The sequence below is a fragment of the Myzus persicae genome, unplaced genomic scaffold, assembly GCF_001856785.1.
Source record: "Myzus persicae strain clone G006 unplaced genomic scaffold, MPER_G0061.0, whole genome shotgun sequence".
Taxonomy (NCBI): domain Eukaryota; kingdom Metazoa; phylum Arthropoda; class Insecta; order Hemiptera; family Aphididae; genus Myzus; species Myzus persicae.
Window position 1 is genome coordinate 462454 of NW_019100803.1, and position 23173 is coordinate 485626.

The 23173-nt window shown below is 34.1% G+C and overlaps 1 protein-coding gene and 1 long non-coding RNA gene across 6 annotated transcripts in view; one reads left to right on the forward strand and one right to left on the reverse strand.

Moving 5' to 3' along the window:
* Nucleotides 1-506: 506 nt before the first annotated feature.
* LOC111043190 (insulin-like growth factor 2 mRNA-binding protein 2) overlaps nt 507-23173 on the reverse strand; it is a 45864-nt gene continuing 23197 nt past the window's right edge. The window contains exons 1-11 of one of the 5 annotated variants that reach the window (XM_022328094.1): nt 20801-21346; nt 19158-19307; nt 3298-3465; nt 2735-2980; nt 2469-2606; nt 2242-2358; nt 2046-2181; nt 1779-1955; nt 1469-1690; nt 1011-1259; nt 507-936 (exon numbers count right to left, since the gene is read on the reverse strand). In XM_022328094.1, the coding sequence (XP_022183786.1) occupies nt 835-936; nt 1011-1259; nt 1469-1690; nt 1779-1955; nt 2046-2181; nt 2242-2358; nt 2469-2606; nt 2735-2980; nt 3298-3465; nt 19158-19282 (1680 nt within the window). In that variant the 5' untranslated portion in view covers nt 19283-19307; nt 20801-21346 and the 3' untranslated portion in view covers nt 507-834. Of the gene's footprint in view, nt 937-1010; nt 1260-1468; nt 1691-1778; nt 1956-2045; nt 2182-2241; nt 2359-2468; nt 2607-2734; nt 2981-3297; nt 3466-19157; nt 19308-20800; nt 21347-23173 lie in introns of those variants that run through there. The other 4 variants (XM_022328095.1, XM_022328091.1, XM_022328090.1 and 1 more) reach the window with 4 other exon arrangements.
* LOC111026180 lies at nt 21495-23156 on the forward strand. The gene is made up of 2 exons (XR_002603671.1): nt 21495-21721; nt 22960-23156. It is a non-coding gene; the product is annotated as an uncharacterized LOC111026180 (long non-coding RNA).

The window sequence follows — 23173 nt, forward strand, 5'->3', positions numbered from 1 at the left end:
TAACAATTATTTTATGGACTAGACCTCCTACTAGTCCATTTAGAAATGCTACTGTGGCATTGTTTAATTTTTGTAAGTGGGGGATGGATGGATTATCGCTAAATTTGTAGCCAGGTCAATGTTTTAACCTGGTAAAAGAGCAAAAAAAAAAGTAATAATAGATTGCGTTTTATTTAAGTTGTTTTATGGGAGAAGATGTTAATTAGAAAAAATGTTTTATTTTAGTTTTTAATTTTGAGGGGTGTTGTAACTTAGATTGAAATTTTGTATCTCCATTTTCTATGCAACCCTCCTGGGAAGGGAGAGCTACATCCTACCATAGTTATTTTTTTTTTTTTATAAAATTTTTATAAATATATAAATATATATATAATATATACTTTTTAAATATAAAAAAAAATTAACAAAAAAAAATTAATAAATTAAAAATTAAATAACTTTTAACAATTTATCAAAAATAAATTTAAGGAAAAAAAAGGTATTTTTTTCAAAATTTTGTCTCCCTCTTTTTTTTTAATTAAAAAAAAAATCCCTAACTTTAATCATGTATAAAAAGAGCCGATTGTCAAAGGTAGATGGAGACAAAAATCGTCTCCGTCTATACCCTAACAATCGTTTGTACTCTTGGTCACGCAATCAGTCACATCCCCTCCTTTGACCTATAGGTCAACAGTAGCTCTTAATTTGTTGTGAGGAAAGACAGCCATTAGTTACTGTAGCAAATAAACCGACAACAATAATGTATCATGCAAATATCATTATTTGTTACGTAGAAATCTTTAATGTCGGTGGAGGAGATATATTTGCCAGGAACTAATGGTAACTGTCATCGACTCACTGTTGTGGTGTTTCTGTGGGTCTGCTGTTGCGTTGTTGTGGACGTGGCACTGGATTTGCTCCAGATGCAACCATCGAACGTATTCTTCTTTGAGCCGACTAAAAATTTAAACATAAGCATATTAATAATTTTTATTATAAAAGCATTCAAAATAAAATTATAAGTTACTTACTTGTGTAGCCAAAAAGTGACCAATAATGTGCACTGTGGTAGTATCTTCAGTGCCATCAGTTGATCCTTGTGTTGGTAGTTTAATTATAGATCCAGTTACTCTTTGTAATTCTCTAACATTAGATCCACCACGACCAATTATGCGACCAACTTGGCTACTAGGCACCAATATTTCTACTGTCAACCTAACTTCTTCATTGTTTGGGACAAAACCTTCATCCCGCAACTTGTCAAATATCATGCCTTGAGCCTGTATAAGAGCAACAACAAAATTAATTATTTAAATTAAACATAGCATATTATAGGAAATTACTAATGCTTGGAAATTGACGACCAAAAAGAAATTTATTAGTGGAAATTAGTTAAATAACTTCAAAATATCTTAAAATAAATTTTAAAAAAGGAGTTTCATCAACTTCCGAGATATAGTAATTATGATAAAAATGATTTTTATTATACCTTCCACTGGGAATCAGCTGTACCAACAATTGTCACTTTTCGACTAGCTTGTTGTGCACTGTTTGCGTCACCTGCGTTACCTACTACTCCTTGTTTTTCATTTTCTGTGGATGCAACTTTGACTGATGCACCACTAAATCTTATCATACTACGGATATTAGAACCCTTTGTACCAATTATAGCACCAACGGCACTGTTTGGTATAAACAAAAATGCTGTTTCCTAAGATTAAATAATATTTATATGCAATAAACAATAATAAATCAAGTTTTTTAAAATGTAATGTATTTATATTAATTTGTATGTGTACCTGTACATCTGCAGCCAGAGCTGGGTTAATTGGCGGAATGGTAGATGGATACATGGGAGCATATGGTGCTGGCGCAAATTGTTGATAACTAGTTGGACCACCGCGGCCTGGATAAGTTATACCTGTTGCTGACATCATTGCCATTGGATGAAGTCCAGGGAACATAACAGTTTGAGGCTACACAAAAGTACACAAATGTAATATAAGGTCAGTAAATTCAACTATATTAGGTTCTATTTAAATAATAATTGCCGAGTAAATACTTACAGCCATCGATTGTAGATCATTTTCAAAACTCTGTCTGAGCTTCGCGCTAATTTGAGCCTCTGCTTTAGACATATTCTCTATTGAGCCTTTGACAGTAATTATCCTTTCGTAGTTGAAGCTGTTGATGTCATTTATGCTATAATTATTTTGAATTATTGATTACTATCTAATTTTTACAAATATGATTTTTACTTACCTAGATACAGTAATTTTTGTTTCAGTCTCAGACATAATTCTCTTGATCGTATTACCCTCCTTTCCGATTATTCTACCGATCAGATTATTATGAGCTAAGATCTTCAGTATCACATCGCTAAAAAATTATAATTAAGAGATCCATGTTGTAAATTTATGTAACATATATTTCTTAGATTTAATACATTGAATTAGTTAGTTATAATTTAATTTATAATAAGTAACTACCTTTTATTAGTGTTAGTCGCTTCTTGTTGCATGACCTCCAAAATTTTACGACAAGCGTTAGTGCAATTTTCTGGATTACCATAGATTGTTATAGCTTTTTCCAAGGAGCCAACATTGTCTTTTCTATGAACATCAACCCTAGAACATAATGTATTATTTAATATTGCAATTACATAATTTAAAACAAGTTTTTTAACAGATTAACTTAACCAAAACTTTCTTTTTTAAATTGATAAGATAATACATAATAACTTATATTATTTTACCTAGCTCTTGTCTGTTGTGTTATTTGTCTGATTGTAGAACCACCTCGGCCAATAATTGCACCAACCATATCGCTGTGCACTAGTATACGTAACGGGAACTCTGTTTGTCTGTTCCCAATAGTAGGAGTAGCGCCAGGAGCGCCATAGGTCCTTTGTCTTATTGCACTACGATTTCTCCTTTCCATAGCTGGTTCAACTTTTACCTGGCAACCTTCAAGCTCTAAGCCTGGTAAATTGGCTAACGCACTATAAAAATAAGATGTATTTAATTAGTAAATTACAAATGTACGATCACTACACACCATACACAGATTTTACAATATAAATTAGAATACCTAGTGATTAGTTGGGTTATTCTATAAAATTCCACAACCCTGTCATAATCGTTATGAAAACAATATTTGGATCAATATCATGAAATCAAAATTATCCAAATAAATAAGTCAAAAAATATAGCCAGAAGCTTACAATTTCATATAGTTACGGGAAACTTATCTTGGATTGTCTAAGAACATCTAGTTTGTGCTCGGTGGGGCGGGATGGGTGGTCATTTATAAGCTTACTTGTGTGCTTGTTCGGTGGATTCGAACGTGATCTGTATGACCTGTGTCGGTCCATCGCGTTGGCTGAGCTTCTCGATGTCTTTGACTTGGCCAAACTGCAACAGTATCTGATCCAACTGTTCGAATCGAACGCCGCTGGGCACGTTGCTGATCACGATCTTGTTGGCGCTGTAACGAGAACGAAAACCAGACTGAAGATTATTGGGTGCCGGTGAGAGTAAATCGGAAGGTGGTGGACCACGTGTGTCCGCCGCGGCGTATATCACGACGTGTTGTGACATCGTGTCGAGGGTGCGGGAGGTTGACGGACAGCGGTGATGCGAAGAACATCGAGCGTGTACCGAAAATAATGGTCGACATTGTTGCGAAACGACGTCCTCCTCCGCCGCTGCCGCTACCACGACGACTTGCCGCAGTACTACACCTCCCTAATCAGTAATTCATCAGTCCGTCCCTACACCGCAACGGTTTCTTTCTTTAATACCGTCCCGCATGACACTGGGTTCGTTGTGCATCCGTGTTACGCTTTTTATTATTGTTTATTTACTACCATTGTTATTACTATCATAATATCGTTAATCGTTATTATTACTACTACGTAGAATAATATACCACTACACTACTACAGCTGACAGTTGTAGTACTACTACTAATTACTATATTATTATTGTTATACACACTACACGGTTATCGTTGACGAGTCTATGATTATGATAATATTATTGATATTATTATTTATTGTGTACAAAAATATCGTAAAACGACAGCGTGTGTGTGAGTATTCGATCGTGTTTTTGTGTAGGTGTGCGTTACTGGCTTACCGCGTTAGCGTTATCGTCATTGGGTTTTCGATTTCGCAAACGTTGGCGCCCGGCGGTCCGAGGGAAGAGACGAAATACGAATTACAGGGCGGAGGGAGTGTAGGTGGCGGCGCCGCGAACGCCGTCCGACAGTGTTGCCACGTCGTCGCCGTCGCAGGCACCCGGCGTTTGCGGCCAGTTAGTGTACACGTTGCCGGTGTTTTTTGTTTTTTGTTTTTTTTTTTCACATAGGCAGCCGCGCCGGACCCGGATTCACCGCGCCCGACAGTGTGACCGCCGAATGCCGATTCCGAAACGCTCCCGTTATCAATCAATTTTAAATTGTACATTTTATTATAATGATGTAAGCCGTTTCGTACTTACATTGTTAATGTCATTGTCATGGGGTATAGGAAATAAAGTTCAATAAGTATTCTAACAGGATTAACGAAATGAAAACCAAATGTCAAAGAATTTAATAGCCCCCTCCAAGTGGCGGACCGAATCGATCGGCGAACGAAATAATATTATAATGTGGTTGTAGTAGTAGACAGCTGCTGCTAGGGCAGAGTACGATTTTGTTTGTACGGCGGCGGTGGAGTGTACCGAGTTAGCAGTATATATACTCTGTTTGCGGCAGCCCCCCGGTAGGTTAGGTTAGGTTAGGCGGTATCGGATGTCCAATACCCTACCCGGCGACAGCCGCCGTCCTTCCTTCCGTAGACCGTAGTATTGTCGGTTTACACACGTTAGTATGTGATGAGCGAGAAAAATATTGTACAATTTTGGCCGGACAAAATCGAGAGAGACTCGAAAGGTCACAGCGAAAGACGATCCCCGGTTTCGTGTTCATCCGTAATAATGCAATTATAGGACGAATTCGCTATTTCAACAAGACGGTAACCACCCACAGGTCGACAAAAAAACTCTCGTTGAACGAAATTTTGTTTTCGGTACGCGACAAAAAATAATTGTAGAGATAGCAGACACACACGCACACTAGAGTGGGGCGTGGGAGGAACGAAATTATTTTTAAACTTCTGTGTTTCATAATTAATTGAACACCTTTCGACGATGACGCAGAGCAGAACTGCTCTAGTACTTAACGAGACAGACCGGTGGATAGAGTAGAAGAATCCTCAATGACGCAAATAGTAAATAACAAATAACACGATATCACGCTCATTTAGTATTACGAAAATACTTCACCCCGGACGTTATTATTTATTATAATTCAATAGTCAATCAGACTATCGGCGACTACTCCGGTAGAAATTATTGCATACGGATTTGTGTGAGCGTAGTGTTTTGCACAGCGCTCATGCAATAACAAATACAAGACAGGTAGTATGGAGTGAAACTGAAGAGGTGCAAACATGTTAAAGCACCACCTTCCTCCTCTTAAACGATGCATACTTATTATATAAGATCAAATCAAAAGTCCGATCAAAGCCACCGAAATTGTTCCGATAAAACGATGACAATCGAATAAACCAAGGTCAGCTACATAAGTTTCCCCTTAGTACCTAAGGTTTTTTGTGTATAAATTCTCCTCGACCATTGACAAAACATGAGTGCGTTTAATTCAATCAACAAGAAATAATACAATCGTTATATACATCGACCTTACATTGAAACATAATATATTTATGTTTCTCGAAAGAATTCTACGCGAGTACGCGACTCATTCTCCAACGTATATAGTTTAATCGACAGAGCAGGACACTAGGTTAGCCGTGTTTGAATAACATGAAACCTGTTAGATCTACCTAACCATTAAATGAAAAAAGTTATAGATTTTTAATAGTTAAAATTTAAATAATGTCAGCTCCTCCGTAAAAAAGTTATATTAGCTCGACATAAATTAAAAAATATTCTAGTGGAGTATAAATCTGCACTCATTGGATCGACTTACCATAGTACATATGGTATATAATATAAATCACATATTATACACTCATACAGATAATCAAATCAAAACGATTATAAGCCCGATAACAAAACATTGAAATTGCATCCCAACGCACCAACCAATATGTTGTTATATTAAGTGAATCGCGGAAAAAATGCCCACGGAAAAAAAACCCACGGAAAAAAAACCCACCGAAAAAAAGCCCATGGAAAAAAAACCCATAGAAAAGAAATCACCAAGGAAAAAAAGCCCATGGAAAAAAAACCCACAGAAAAAAAGCCCTCCAAAAAAATTTTAATTAAAAATAAATGTTAATACATCTATATTTAATATAATTATTATATATTTTTTTATTTAATCTAGTTTATACAATCTGTAAATAGAAAAAAAAGTACAATAAGCATAAATGATGTTTTTTTAAAATTATTATATATATTAAGTATCTTGAGGGAAGAACCAACCAGCGAAGGCACTGCGTGGATTACAATGAAGGAAAAAGGACAATTGACAATTTTTTAGAAGCTATTTCATATAACACACGAATAAAGCACGATTAACTTTATGTATACTATAATTTTTGCGACTATTGCGATTATTATTATGATTATGTTTTATTATCTGTAATGTTGTGATGATATCATCACTTATGACATTTGTTAATTATTATATTTATAGTTTGAATCACGGATATAGATACTAGTATCTATATCCGTGGTTTGAATATTATGTACTGTTTTATCACAAAATAAAATAACTATGTATATAGTATTTGAGTTAATCAACAAAATAATATAAAACACACTTTTATTTTCGTGGGTTTTTTTTCCGTGGGTTTTTTTAATTTTTGGGTTTTTTTTCCATTGGATTTTTTTTTTGGGTTTTTTTTCTGTGGGTTTTTTGTCCGTGGTCATTTTTTCCGCTTACCATATTAAGTATATACCAGGGATGGGCAATTTAAAGTTAGTAGAGGGCCACTTTTTAGAAAATTAATATCTAGTGGACCAGAGTGTAGAAAGCAAAAAAGAGGGTCATTTAAAATATACAATTATTATACAACAATTATTATATCGATAAAATGGAGGTATAGACTATACATACAGATAATAGAGTATAGATGATAAACTTTAAAATTATATGATGTAATTTGAAAATGTAGGTTGGGCCAGATAATCAAGGATCGCGGACCGCCAGTTGCCCTCTCTGGTATATACTAATAACACTTAATTTTTAATTGTAAAATACAGAAATGATACTTAAAGAATGAAAAATAACAAGCAATTATTATAACAGACGATTGAAACTCGAAGTGAAGAATTTTGACCGTTTCAAATGGCGAAAAAGCAACAATACTCCGCCAATAAAAGCAAAAAGAAAAATTTAATACGCACACAGTTATTTTGAAATGTTTGTTGTATTCGTGACAACGTGCATTATTACATATTATATTATATTCTAAATATATATCAATATCACAATGTAAGTATAATTAAGAGACTGTATTTTTATACACTTAAGATATTACTTTTTAATTATTACTTCCGGCTGCCATCCTTCGTGTATTATTTTTAACTCATAATAATTATGATAATAATAACAATTTATTATCGTATGTAAGTCGTCAAAAATAATTGTCGCGGTGGTCGCACTTAAGTTGATATAATAGAATTAAATACGAAATATAAGTGGCATAGAATAGTATCGTTATTGAAACAACGTTTTAAGGCGTCATTTAAAAAAAATCAGATATTACCGAAATTATATTAATAATCCATTTTGTTATCTAGAGATGCGATATAATACACACCGCAGTATCGCACACGCCCACGGCAGTTTTATATTAAAGGTACCTACAGTGTAAGTTAATTTCACAGCAGGACACCGAGAACAGCAGTTTTTTTATTTTCATAATTATTCTCAAAATACAAATCGGCACGCCGCCGCTTTCGACACCCGTTCATATTATTTCGTCAACAACAATAACAGCCCGAACGAATGTTACCCACTCCCCTTACCAACACAGAAGCCGTCGCTACGAGTTGTATATTCTTTCGAAATTGTTTCCGATTCTCCGATGATAACCGGTAACGTTATCTGACAATTAGACCGGTTTACTCTTGTAACTTATACACGTAGATCAAGGAGTGGCTGTAAAACAGGGGTGGACGAAATTGAAAATTGAGGCATTTGAGAGCTATTCAGAGAACCCGTACTCTTACTCGACGCGAATTTGATAATTAATAATTATTAATTAATCATTATTATGGTTATGTTCATAAGGAGGTCTTGCCAGATCAAAGAATTTTGACTTTTTCATAGTGGTATATAAATCACTTTACGATTTCTAATTTGATAAATATACACTACATTTCTCAACCGATCGTTTACTGTAATACTTTTTATAGTATTACCATGGTAGTCAATAATTATGAAATTCATGATATTATGTTTGATTTTAGTATAGTAATTTAAATACATTTTTCTCAACCTGAAAATTTTAATCTGATACACTTAAAGCCGAAACAACAAGCTATGACATCTTAAGTAATGGATCCTTTATAAATTACCAAAACAATTTACATAAAACGAGTAAATTGTTTAGACATTTTCTAGTTACCTATAAATTATAATAAATATTAGTCATCAATATTCACATTATATAATATAAAGACATAATATTATATTCATGTTAATACGTAAATGTTTATTTTCAATGTATAAGAATTTAATTTTATAATATAACATTTGTTTTCCATTAATTTAAAATTGTGGCAAGCAACCGTTGGACGCCCCCTCCCTCACAATATAGACGTTGTTATTCAATAGTGGTGGATAGATAATAATATAAGACTATTCAGCGACGTATATAAAAACAACATAATATTGATCGTTTGCATATTACTATCGTGTCGTATATTGGTGGACCGCGTCAAATTTCATCAAAATATGTAATAGGTATATTGTTATTGACGTTCGGGATTGTCAATTGTGGTAAATATAACTTTATAATGTTATTTATTTTATTCATATAACCATACATAATGTGTAACGTGTAGTGTAATAATAAATTCACAATATTCAATAATAATTCATAAACCATTATTTCATTAATCCCATTCCACGCACGATGCACCTGAGAATACGCGTATCTATCAATACATTTGTGCGTACGTTAAATATGTTGTGCCTAGATAGGTATAGGTACATTATTTTATTCTAATACATAGTTAATTTTCAGTTATGAAACGACACTTCACAGGAATTTGCCAAAAACATACGCTGCGAATGTGGAAACGCGCTTTTACGAAATATTTTATTGAGCGACAGACGATTTGTTTGTGATTTAATTATTGTATTTTATTTTCGAAAGCATAAGGAACATAACTTAATTAATTCAAATTATATATGAGTTGAATATAAAAAAAAATTGACAGCGAAAATGTATGTTATTTTTTCTGTACAACACTAAAATAATAAACATATCGAGTCTCCAACATCCAATAAAACTATATTTATAACGAAAACCGTGACGTAGACTATAAATAAAGAATGATTGTAAATGTATGCTCGATTTATACATAAAATTGTTAATAAATAAAAAATACTTAAATAAATAACGCTAAAAGTTTTTTTTTGTTTTTACTCCGTACGAACATATATAATATATTATTGATTTTTTTTTTTTAATATGAATACCGTGTCTGTTAACTTAGTTGTATGTAGTATAATGTACAAAAGTTAATGATAATGCGGCGAAGCCGAAAAAAGTTTGAAATAAGAATTATGATTTGAAATGTTTGTCATTGCCTATATGGCTGTAAACAATTTACGGGAGGAAGCGTACTTAAAATACGCGCCGTTGAGTTCATAAGCCCGTCGTAATATCGAATTTCAATATCTCTTTAATGTATAGCTTATTTATAAAAACCCTCGAAAGTTCTATTCAATAATAAACGCGCTCGCCATATGCATATTGTTATGTAATTCAAGTGTGTGCGTTTCTGACCAAAACGCAGTCATTAAAAACTTGCAGAAGTTACGCCCATGATGATTTAAGGCCAATAACATTATTTTTTTAACTACGACAAAAATCAATATTTATTAGTTTATTACAACATGCATAATGTAGGTATATTCATGCGTATCATACCGTCATATTATATATATACCAATAATACATTTACAGATGAGGAGGGTTTTATTTCATCATAGTATCACCTTTACAAATATTGTCATCATGCAAAAAAGACAAAAAAACTACAAGTTGTGTAAATTAAAAATTAAAAAATATAATTTTAAAAACACTTAACCACTTTTTGCATGATAGCAACGATGTAACATGTTCATATATTTTGTTATAAATACAAAATATTATTAACAATACATATAATATAATGTTATTATACAATTTGTCACGGTAAAAAAAAAATAAGGTTTTAAACTTTTATTGTCAGGTTGCCTGACAATTTATTAATTTAATGATCCAATTAAATTTAATGGACTAATCATGAGCCACTAAATTATGTTTAAGGGGCCTTTCACACAATATTGATTTATTAAATGTTTAGTGATTGTACATATGTAACCCGGCATAAGTATAATATATTTATATAGGTACAAGGTATAACACAGAATAAACTGACAGATGAAATTAATTATAATTAACAAACTATATATAATATATTTTATTTTTATACATTAGATAGTAGATACATTTAAATTTAGATATATCATAATATATAGTGGTTAATTATATTTAAAAAAAAGTTATATCAATTACATAATTAGTTATATAAATTTGTAAGCTAGTTCTGTTGTACTTTGTACAGTGTATATTATATTACATCGACTTCGAAAATACTACTCTAAATTACACCCATTAACATACCTATAACATTGTTACTATAATAATTTTTATATCATCTTGCTTACCTATATAATAATAAGGTATTTACGTTGAAGTTCCAGTATAATAAAATAAATAAATCTAAATTATTATAAACAAACTAACATGGTCCGATATAATATAATATGATTAAAATGCATACATACATTTAGGAAAAATAGTTTTCTCATACAATAATATGGGACTAAAGATGCAAACATCGTAATTCTAAAATCCCATAAGTATATTTTATATATATTTATTATAAAAGTACGGGAAGTGTATAGACGGATTGATCAGAAAAATTACATTGTATATCGTGTAGGACTGGTTTATTCGATATTGTGTGTTTAATTAAATGCCAAGGGATATATTAAAATATATTATATCATGTAACTATATAGGCTATAGTTTTATTATATTGAGAAACGAGGCAAGCTAAAAAGACAAAAATGGGCGGGTCAAAAAACAGGGGGATATTGTAAGTCGACCTTGAAATCTAATAGGCGCTGGAAAGAATTTGTTTTGTACACATGCCGCCAAGGGTCATTGCCTAGCATTCGGAATAAATATTGCCTACGCATGCACGCGCCAGATATACATATTATTTTGTTATAACACTGTACTCAATAACGTCGTAATACTCAAGATTCGCATGATTCAAATAACGTATAGTGTAGCTTTGCATATAAATTATAAATACATATATAATAATAAGTATTTATAATACTGTGGCCGTGGTTGTGAAGAATGTACAGCTAATTAAACCAGATAACTAATTAATACGAGCAAGATTTAACAAATATTGAAGATGAGGGTATAATTTTTAAAACACCACCGTTAAGGTAAACGAAATAAAAATGATATAATATAGGTATAGTTTTTTATAAAAACGTTAACTTGTTATTTGAAAATATAATGCCCGAACTATAATAATGTGTACACCTACACGAAAAAAGGAAAACAATTCTAGTTAATACTTAATTGCACAAAAACATAAAGCAGCGTCCTCAGAAATAACGAATCGAAAACATTTTTAGTACACTCATTATCAAGGGAAACGTTTTTTGCGAAAGTCAATTATTTAACATATTAACAACAATCCTAATAGAAGTTACACAAAGGTTTAACATTTTTTTCCTTGTTAAAATTATACAACCAAAACATCCGGATCCATAAAATTAGCAATCAATAATAAAAATCGAAATTTTCAATTAAGGCAGTTATTAATACACATAAACGCCATACAATGTACTTAATTGACACGTTCAGCGATAATAGTACAATCTACATACACAATGATACACTTAAAACGATTGTAAAACAACTCAAGGTATGAGTCACAAGTCTAGACTTTTAAGTACTAATATGGCAATGCCATTTAATATAAAATAAATTGCTTCAAAATGGTTTTAGAGCTCTTTTAAAAAGGATTCGTTATCCTTTCGTACGATCTACATTTATTTATCTACCTGTGCGCTGTTTTTCATGGGTTATATATTATGTCATGCCATGTTTAAAGAAGTTGCATCGCAGCTAATACTAATATAAATAATATTTATAATAGTAGTTTTATGGAAATCTTAGGTCAAAGTCATTGAAATAATAATTTTAATATTTTATATTATTTATAAATTTATAATGTAGGTAAACTATCTCAAAGTGTAAATGCCATATTTAGTATGTATGTATTGTGTGTGTGTAATATAATATTCGATAGCAGGTAGGTAATGCATTATGATCATATTATAACAATTGGCATTGATGGGAAAATAGTTGTTCACAATGGTGGTTAAAAAAAAGGATGTTGAAAAAGTTACTTGTTATTTACTCAACATTTATAGAGTAGTATTATCGTGTAAAGTATATTATAAATTATGATATTTATGAACACGAATCCAACCAAATTGAACTAATCCAATCCAACTAAATTCAATCAAAACTGAAATTTATAAATATTTGGAACGGTTATAACGATTATAATTAAAAATCAGTATCAATCTAAAATAATAACATTAAAATGGATTCGTTAAAACGTTTACAAAAATCAATATTTTATCAACATTATACTGTCTTATTCTGAATATTCAGTCTACCTACTCAATTATTTATTAGACTTGTCACAATACTATTTTTTTATTATTTATTTTTTAATAAATATATAAAAATGAATGAGAAATACACATTTAAGATGAATTGTGGTTATTATTTATTATTAATGAAAACCCTCGGGAAAATTAGTAATTAAAAAAACATTGAGTACAAAAGTAATGAACATCATGACATTTTCGTTACATGTAAATGTAAATTACATCAAAATTTAGCTTACTAAACTATTTGTACATTATTCACATTATTGTAATTCTACCTACCCCTATTGGCCTATTGTCTATTAGGATTGATGTACCTGACAGTAATCTATAGTAAAATTTATTTTATCAAGTACTTACAAAATTACGATCAAGTTTGAAAATACTATTTTAGTACTTTATTCGTGCACGCCATCATGTGCATTAGTTTTTTTAATTTAAAAGCGATAACAGCACACTGTAAAAATTTAAACATTGGGAAATGTACTATTATTTCATTTTTTTTAAATAGTATACAAAAAACAAAGTTCAAAAATCGACAAGATATCGAAAAACAATAATATAATAAATATATACAACAATCAAATTGATACTTTATTAGTTACCAATTGAACGTATCTAACTGTAATTATCAACTCAGGGATTATGTCGAGCCAAAAGTTGGCGCTGTAGGTAACTATAATATTGTTTGTGTAGATGTAGGTACAGATTTCAGACTATGACATGAAAGGATCATAAGTTTTCTAAGAGACATAATTACAATTTTAAATAATAATGCATCAAGGAAATATGAACGACAATATATGTCATACATAATGCGTATATTCGATTTTAGAGGATTTCAACTTTATAGCAGACAAGACAATTTGAAAATGAATTGTAATAATGCAATCTGAGAAGAGAGGAGTTTCTGCAATAATTAAAACCGTTACCAGACAGACTGTTGACGAAAATAAGGACTGTTTTTACAACCTGCAGCGGTAACTTTGACGAGACCCACGCCACATTCATAATGCTTGCGAAACGCGGTGCGTTGAAAAATGTCTTCTGTCTTCCGAACTGCTGCAAGGGCCATAGTCGTCAAGCAATGCGTAAAACTCTAAATAATATTATTGGATGTACCTACATGTAACGTAATTTATACCAGAGTACCTAACTAGTACGACTATAAATTATTAATTGTATTGTTGTACGTGAAACAAACAATAATAATAATATAATTAAAAAATAATAAAACACTTCAAGATGGAAAAAAAATTACGAACAAATACTATTTCGACGTGATAGTTGTACATAAGTCATACTTATACAATTTAGAAAACTAGATTGCAACAAAACATCGCAGTATACACTATACATACATAATACATGGTAATCATAAATTAAAAAACTGACACACAAAGCACGCAGCTACGCAGTAGGTACCTATACAACTAGAAAAAGTGTTTTTTAATTACCATATTATACTTTCTTATGTTCAAATGTCTACGTTTTAAGTTTTTAAAAATAAAATACAGTTTTATTACAAAAGTATTTTATACGATTTCAATATATTTTATTCAACTAATTGAACAGTAAATCCGAGAAAATCAAAAAAAATTCTATGGATACTGCAACCTTCTTTAACACTTGATTTAGTATTGAAATCTAATCAACTGTTTTTAACACTTTGGAGGGTCGTATATAAATCGAATAAATTTACTGGCCCAATCGTGAGTTTGACGTTAATGGGACTGTCAAATATCGGAAAACGTGTTAAACTCTATTGGATGTTTACCAACCTCAAAGATGTTTAAAATAAATAGATTTATGCATGTATTTAGATAATACAATAGATTTAGATAACCTTCTATTCACTATCGTTTTTGTAATTTAGCATGTCGGGACTGAGAAACAAGTAAATGCAATATTACAATATGTAAAACGTTATACATATAATACACGACGACAACGACACTATGAAGTGGTCTCACCACCATAAAAAAAAACAACAAAGCTGGTTAAACTGTGGTGTAGGTAAATATAAGTGTCGAACGTGTATCACAGATATTATAGTTTGGAGTATAATTATACGCATCTAAATATAAACTACAAGAAAAATAGAGCCTCAATAAATGTATATTTCTATAAAATTTTGTGCGGAGGCGGTGGTTAGTATAATATTAATATAATGATTAATCATAAATCATAAATACGATAAACGGACGCGAGAAGAATGTTTTGTAGTTTTCGAGTGCACGTAACGTACGTACGAAAATTAATGTTATATAATATATGATCTATCCCCTCGCGGCGGCGACCACCATATCGAAAACACCGGGCAGCGGCGGCGGCGACGTCGTCCCACGCGCAAAAAATTACCTCCTCCCCCGCGTCATATTATTTGCTTACCCCTTTCACCGTACGCCCCCGCACTCACGCACACGCGCTGTCGACACACACGAGCTACACATACGCATATATAGTAGGCGGCGCAGGCACGTGATTGTCCAGCCGCCGGTCCATCCCGTACACAGGATCCACACCCCCGTGCTGTACGGGTTATTATGGATAGAACGCGTGCCCCATTGTGCGCGGTTCGCATGCACACGCGAGTTGAAATTATAGACGGGATGATAAAAAACGCACAAACGCGGGGGCCACCCGCACTACGTATATAATGTATAGGTATATACGCACGATAATGAAATATAATATGCGAATCCGACCTGCTATCGACTCTGCTGCGGCAGTTGGAGTGTTTTTTTTATTCCTATTTTTGTCGCCACACATTCGTCCGCCTGCCTCCGCGATTTTTTTTGTTATTTCATCTTTTACCCTTTTTTACTCTGTTTTAACGAGCAAAAGCGGGGTACCTACGTACGATTCACGAATATTTTAATATACATACACACAACATTAATATGTATGCACGGCTCGCAAAAATATATAGGTATCTATATGTACATACCCTCCCTTCCTCAAGATCGCACAGAGGTGGTTAAAAGTTGACGAAGGGGTATGCAACCGCCATTGCAATGCTATCGATTAACGTGATGTATATAATACATAAATATAAAATACATTATTATATTGTGTATTTATACCTTGGCGCACTTCCCCCCTAAACATCACCACTGTGCGTGTACGTGACGACGACTAGGCTGTTATATCAAACCAGCCACCCTGATGAATTTGTACTTTAATGTTATTATTCAGGCAATTGTGAAATCATATTTTTATCACGCATTATACTTGGTATTGCCGTTGCGCACATTTCGACATGACCGATCCATTCCAAATCCCAATACAATATGTTTATTAAGTGCGATATGCGAACTAGAGGATTGGCGACCACGGCGGAGTGGAGTGGGAGATACTGACAGGATTCTTCTGTCGTTTGTAGTCTAAAACCACTACGATTATCAATCGGAAATTACGCGACGAGGCGTACCTATATGTATGTACTATGTCACATACTGAGTACCTAGAATAATGAGGTTTTATATCAACACAATTCACTAATATTATAATTAAGGATAATATATAACGACCAGCGCGTTTGTGGTGTAATTAAAAAATCAATAATAATGATATTTAGAATGCAGGTTTCGTTGGGTTATTTACGAGACACCATCGTGATTCCTCTATATGAAATACATATATTATTTATTGTATTTCCAACGATATATTAGTTTATCATTCAATAGTAAAATAAATTATACAGAAAACCATTTTCATTTGGAAGAATAATATACATATTTATATACCTATTATATTAAATTTATAGTGCCTACATTTAGTAGGATCAAATAATATACAAATAAAGTTGAAATTATTTTACTATTATACTGCACTACAACAGCGTTTAAATGATTAACAGCTGGTTGAAGAAAATTACTAAATGCAACAATTTTAGTGTACCTATCTAAGTTAAAAATTGTCAACCATAAACATGTTCTTCTTAGACCTAGTATAAAAGGATTAAACAGCAATAAATTATACTAAAAAATATTTTACTCGATGGCAACATAAATTTATTTCATGCACTCATGACCATTTTAGAACAAATTATATTGAACTGTGAACACCATAGCTGTGTTAATAGTGCAAGTTTATTATTATTTACTGGATTAATTACTTTTTCAGATCTTGAAATGTACTTTAACACTAAAATAATATAAATAAAATAAACATATCAAGACAAAGCATTAACACAATAACGAAAAATAAGAAATTATCAGTATAGTAAATATTAATTAACGATAATAGTTCTGAGAAATTTTTTTTGTATTGATCTCAAGCATCTATGCAACTATGGTGACTAGAGTTTTGGTAGGGGGTTACACGGTTGGTTGAATTTTGAGAATTAATAATCGTTAAAAATTAATCTATTGTATTTTGTATTAATATTTAATAGTGCTACAGATTAGTACATATATATTATACGACATGACATTTTATGAGTTTTCTAAAACCTAATGCATTTTTAATATTCCATCCAGTAATCTTTTAGTAATGAATTTTCAAAGTATCAATAACAACATTTTTTTATATACCTACATACTTAGCAAAGTGACCAAGTTTCGTGACAATATTTTTACCATAGACACCTAGATGAAAATCAAGAATATTTGTAAATTGTTAATAAACATTTATCACATTATATCAGGCTTGAACAAAATATGATTCTACTTCATAAATCAAAAACAGTTATATTCGTGCCACGCTAAGAAGTAAAAAACCAAAATACGACGGAAAGAAAAAACGAAAAACTCAGCAGGCATCGAGACAGGAGCCGTTTTTTAAAATCGTGTATTGTTTGACATGCGATACAAGGACGAACGCCAACAACAATACACAGATAATATTTATTGAGAAATCAACAGCCAAAAAAATCAAACATTAAAAAAAAAACGATTTCAAAGAAGACCTGCCAAGAATAAAAATACACCCCGCATAATCGCGTAAAAACATGGTATGATATATGGAATTCCTTGAAAAGTCATCACAAAACAAACAGGTCACCACCAACCTGGAAACAAGTACTAAAAACGACAGGGATTCGAAAGTGCTTGGTGCGACAGCGACTCGATGCGTTTAGAGCACGCACGGTATCCAACGCGGGGTTAAGTGAGGTATATCATAATGTACATTTAGTTTTCACGCACAACTTAAAATATACGTAAAAAAGGGCCATTAAAAAGAACGATCGGGAGGAAGACTATATAATTTTATATTTTTTTACTGCCCACACTACTACAGTCGTGTGCATCATATATCGCGTACACACGCGAACGAATAATATATAATGTATGCATAAAAAAACTAAGAAAGTACAGCTGCAGCATTCCACAGCGTTTCATATATTACCCGAGTGTTATACATTATATATACCCGTTGCGAGCGCGTCAATTACAGTCGCATTTCGAAAACGACTTCCGGTCATTGACCACCGCCGAAACGCGTATACCGCGTGCGAGTACGGTCAGTCCAGTACCCACGGGGAAACAGGTTGACGGGAATCGCGCGATTCAGTATATCCACGTGACGAAAATTTGCTAACACGCAATTTTTTTTCATCTCTGCCGGTTTGTAGGATGTAGCGACCCAGAAGGGAGTTGGTGGACGAGTAGAATTTTAAGTACTCCACACCTGTCAGGACGGCGTTAATTGCAGGAGAAATGAAATTAAGTCACGGCGCATTAAATTATCCGGGGCTCGCTAGATCTCACTCCCTGTGTTTTGTCTGCACCCCAATTTCATATACGATTATTTCCGAGGAGGAAAAAACCGACGTGCCGCCGCCATGTTCGCGGGGTGATGAGAACCCTATAGTTGCGAGTAAAAGCCTCATTCATTTGTCCATCACGAGCCACGCACACGCAGCGGCAGTCCCCCTCGTCGACTACTATTGTTGCCGCTACCACCACGGCCGCCATTGGTCTCGCCGCGATAGCGTTACGCGTGATAACCGCGAAATGATCCCCGCCGAGGCGGCGACAAAAATTATTTAAAAACATAAAACCGTATATACTCGTCTATTCGAGAACGCGAGACTGCTTCCATAGAACATCATTAGTAATATACAGCGATTTGCCGCCCAAAGCTCGCGCGAAGTTGCATAATATACGAAAAAGGTGATCAAAATTACAGTACCTAGCAAAGGTTCAGATGTTTATAATATAATAGTTTACCTTTGGACGGCCGGTTGTCTCGGTTGGAATTGAGAGCTCGGTTGGCCGAACGCATAACCGTTGTAATCTTGAGTGTTACCCTGGTTGGCCTGCTGTTGACTCTGGTCCATGTCGTTCGGGGTCATAACTACGCAGTGCACCGGGTTCGAACTAAATACATATACAATGTTACACACAACGCAGCCAACAATAAATTATTATAATATTTGATTACACGTTCTACTAACGCTACTACGGTTTAACATCATTTATCACACACAACCCACAGTACTGTATACCATAATAATATTAAAATTTAAAATATTATAGTGCATTTATGTGCACGTGTCGCAGCGGCAATCGTCGTCGCCTCCTCCTCTCAGAAGAGTACGTTTGCGACATCGAAGACCCGAGTCGTAACGAGAGATATATTGTTATCATAAACGCGAGTGTATAAGTTCGGGCCGGTGGTACAATAGAGACGAGTGCCGCTGCAACCGTCCATAGTTTAAGACACTGCAAAACAACCTATTATATTATTCTACGTATACATGGCATCGCTCTCGGAGATCGATGGTCGATTTTTACGACTCTTTCGGGCCCACCGACGGTACTTGTTGGTTAGGAAGGCACCGGTATCGGCGGCGGAGGATTTTACCGCTAACATACTCCGCGTATATCGATCCCCGTTCGAACGCGGCGACGGCAGCGTCGACGACTAATATAAACGCCCGACCGCCCGCGCGCCTCGCCCTGCCGCCGACACATTACACGCGTACGATAAACTCGGCACGCCGCACACGCAGCCGGTCGTCGTCGTCGTCGTCGTCGCGCGTTTGCCCTTCTCCTCCGACGCGACGCGTCCTCTACACGCACGCACACACGAGGAATGTGCGGCGACGGCTCTCCTCTGTTGTAGCCGGTTAGAGTGTGTGTGTGTGTGTGTGTGTGTGTGTGTGTGTGTGTGTGTGTGTGTTTGCGTGTGTGCATCGAGCATATTATAGTGCACGGCAAGAGGTGTACAAATCGCATAGTATTATTATATTTACGCCACAGTGTCATCCAATATGCACGAGACGTTTGAAACTAGCGCGTAAAAGTGAATAATATTTTTAACTCACACGACAGCTATAACAACAATAATGGTATAGTATCGCGTACACGCGGCAGGTACGACGGGTCAGGGGAAGCGTTTTTTTTCTTCCCCCGACTTCACCTGCGAGCGAAGCGCGCCGTTCGCGAGGGGGTGGAGACGATCGGAATGTCTCGGCGGCGGTGAACGTCGTAAGCCACGTGTGGGAAATGTGACTTGTCGCGTGCGTAACGCGATGGAAAACCGCCACCGAGGGTATAATACAATAATATTATATTGAACGGGAGAAAAACGGACGACAGCGACCTATAAGATATATTTTTGTTTTGCCATTTTCCTTCTATACTACAAAATAATTTGTTTAAAAAAAAAGTTTACGTGCGATGACGGTACATCATATTATTCTAGTAATCTAATACCGGATGGTCGCGTTAGTGTATGAACACATCTAATATGTGGCAGGGGCGGTGGCGGAGTAAACGTTTTCGAAATCGATCAAAAGCGTTTACGCCGTCGACGCCAGCTAGCAAACAAAATATTAATAATAAAGATTAAAAAAAAAACTACGTACTGTTGGCCGTGCAATATTTATACACCAAGGTAGTAAAACTTTACATACACAAATCGACGACGACGTCGATTATGACAGCGCGAAATAAAAATAATTTATCAGCTTCGTTTTTAAAATACTACTTGGAGAAAATATACGTTTTTATTCCGGCTACGACGACGGAGTTTTACTGAGCGCTAGAAACACCGATTATCACAAAACGCGCACAATTTCACTTAAATTAACGCCGAAAAAACTTATTTTCAAAATAAACTATTAGAAAAAAATATATAATATGTATGCGTCCGCTGTTCGGATATTATATTATATTATAATATTAAATTATTACTACACTACTATTATTGTTGTTATTGTCAAGTTACGTTACTATAATATTATCGAGTCGCGAACGGAAACCAAAACGAAAACAATAGCTGACGGTACAGAATAAATGTCAAAAATATTGTTTAGTTGAATAATTAATATTTCTATTAAAATATAATAAATAAATGTACTTTTAATTGTATGATGTGATGGATTTTGGTCGGAGCGCACGGCGCAAAAACAACGTTACGGACGGACGGGCCGCGGTAGACAGAGAGGGAGAGAAAAAAATACTTAAAACTCGTCCGAAGTACTACATAATATATATATATAAAACGCAGTGTGGCCAACTACGGCGGTGTGTAGTCGGCCGCTGCCACCACCGCCGTCGACGTCGTATGATGTCCCGAACGTAAACGTGTTTTTTTCCTTCCTCTCTTCCTTCTTCCTCTGTATTTTTTTTCTCTATTTCATTTATTTTTTACTATGAAACTCACGCCATTCATTATCGGCGTATACTTTGAACGGGATAACATCGGACCATTTCGGGCACGTCACACAAACCGTGGCCTGATTGCAAGCGGCGCGGGGGTTCGATCGGCACATATACAATAATATGTAATATACCTATAATTATAGCATATTATTCTCGTAATAATATGCACTTGTGTTACCTACATAGTAATAATACGCTTGTAAGACGAGCATACATATTATTATATAATATTTATATATTTAATAGCATCATGAAGTGTACATTGTTTCCACAATAAGTGTTTTTGCTTTTTTTTGAGGGGAAATGGGGGTTCTTCAAAATTCGAAAATCCTGTAGGATTAGTTATTGTTTTTATTCGAGTGTCGGATATAAGAACAACGCAATAAGACATAATATAGTACGATATTAATTTATTATATGATATCGGTGAACGTAACGGCGAGGCAACGGGTTTCGCGTGCAGTACCTACTCGTATGTATTTTGTATTTGCAGAGCAAAACATTGCAGTTATAAGTACTAGAGTTATACAACCGTCTATAAAATAGTGTTCCTCCGCCGTGACATTTCTTTGACCTTCCACGCGCGCATTTGTTATTTATTTTTTTATGACACTGGTTTCTCGCAAAACGCCGGCGACAACGCTTTCCCTCTAAACATTTCTCTCAGAGAGTCCACTGCTCCTATTCCAAGACGATAAAATAAACGAACACTCGAATATACGCGAATAAATAATAAATGGATAATATATGTATTCCCGTATAGGCCAATATACCATAATTGTATATGTTTATCGATGAATATAAGCGAATCTCGCCGTCGTCGCCAGTCACGTCCTTAACGAACATAATATAAAATCCAAAGAGAGCGTTAGCAATAGAAGCTGCAGGGCGCCGCGCCGGGCCGCATGCAGGGACGGGTTATATTTAGAAACTGCGAATGATACGATTTTTTAACGGTAAACCCAAAGCTGTAAAGAATAGTCCCAAAGCTGGATTTACCTAGGGTCCCTCTCCCTCCAAACAAAATAATAATAAATAAAAACTCCATTAATCAAGTCAGAAGGCACACAAATCAAGACGATTTAATATATAATATTATTATATTATACATTATTTTATGGGTCTATAGAATTCGATATTCTCCACGGACACAATGAATACGTATCATATAAAAACCTACTACAAGTGTACGAAAATACGAAATAACCTACCTATATTGTATACTAGTGTACAGGACAAGGGCAAACGAGTAACGACAACGTTTGATATACATTATACATATAATATATAGTGACCTGGTGGGGATGGTGATGGTGGTGTTTGTGTGCGGAGAGTAATAAATATTTCGTACATTTTGCAGGTCAGGATTTTCAAACTACCTGCAGGCTGCAGCAGAACGAGGCAAAAGACCTTGCACCCGGATTACATCAACAGCAATATTGAAAATCAGGCATCCCATCAAACCTTGCATTTTTATATTTTCTACCATGTATTTTGTATACACACTACTATAGCATGCTATAGGAACTATTATAATCAATTATAATAATATGTGTATGTTGTTGTTGTTGTTG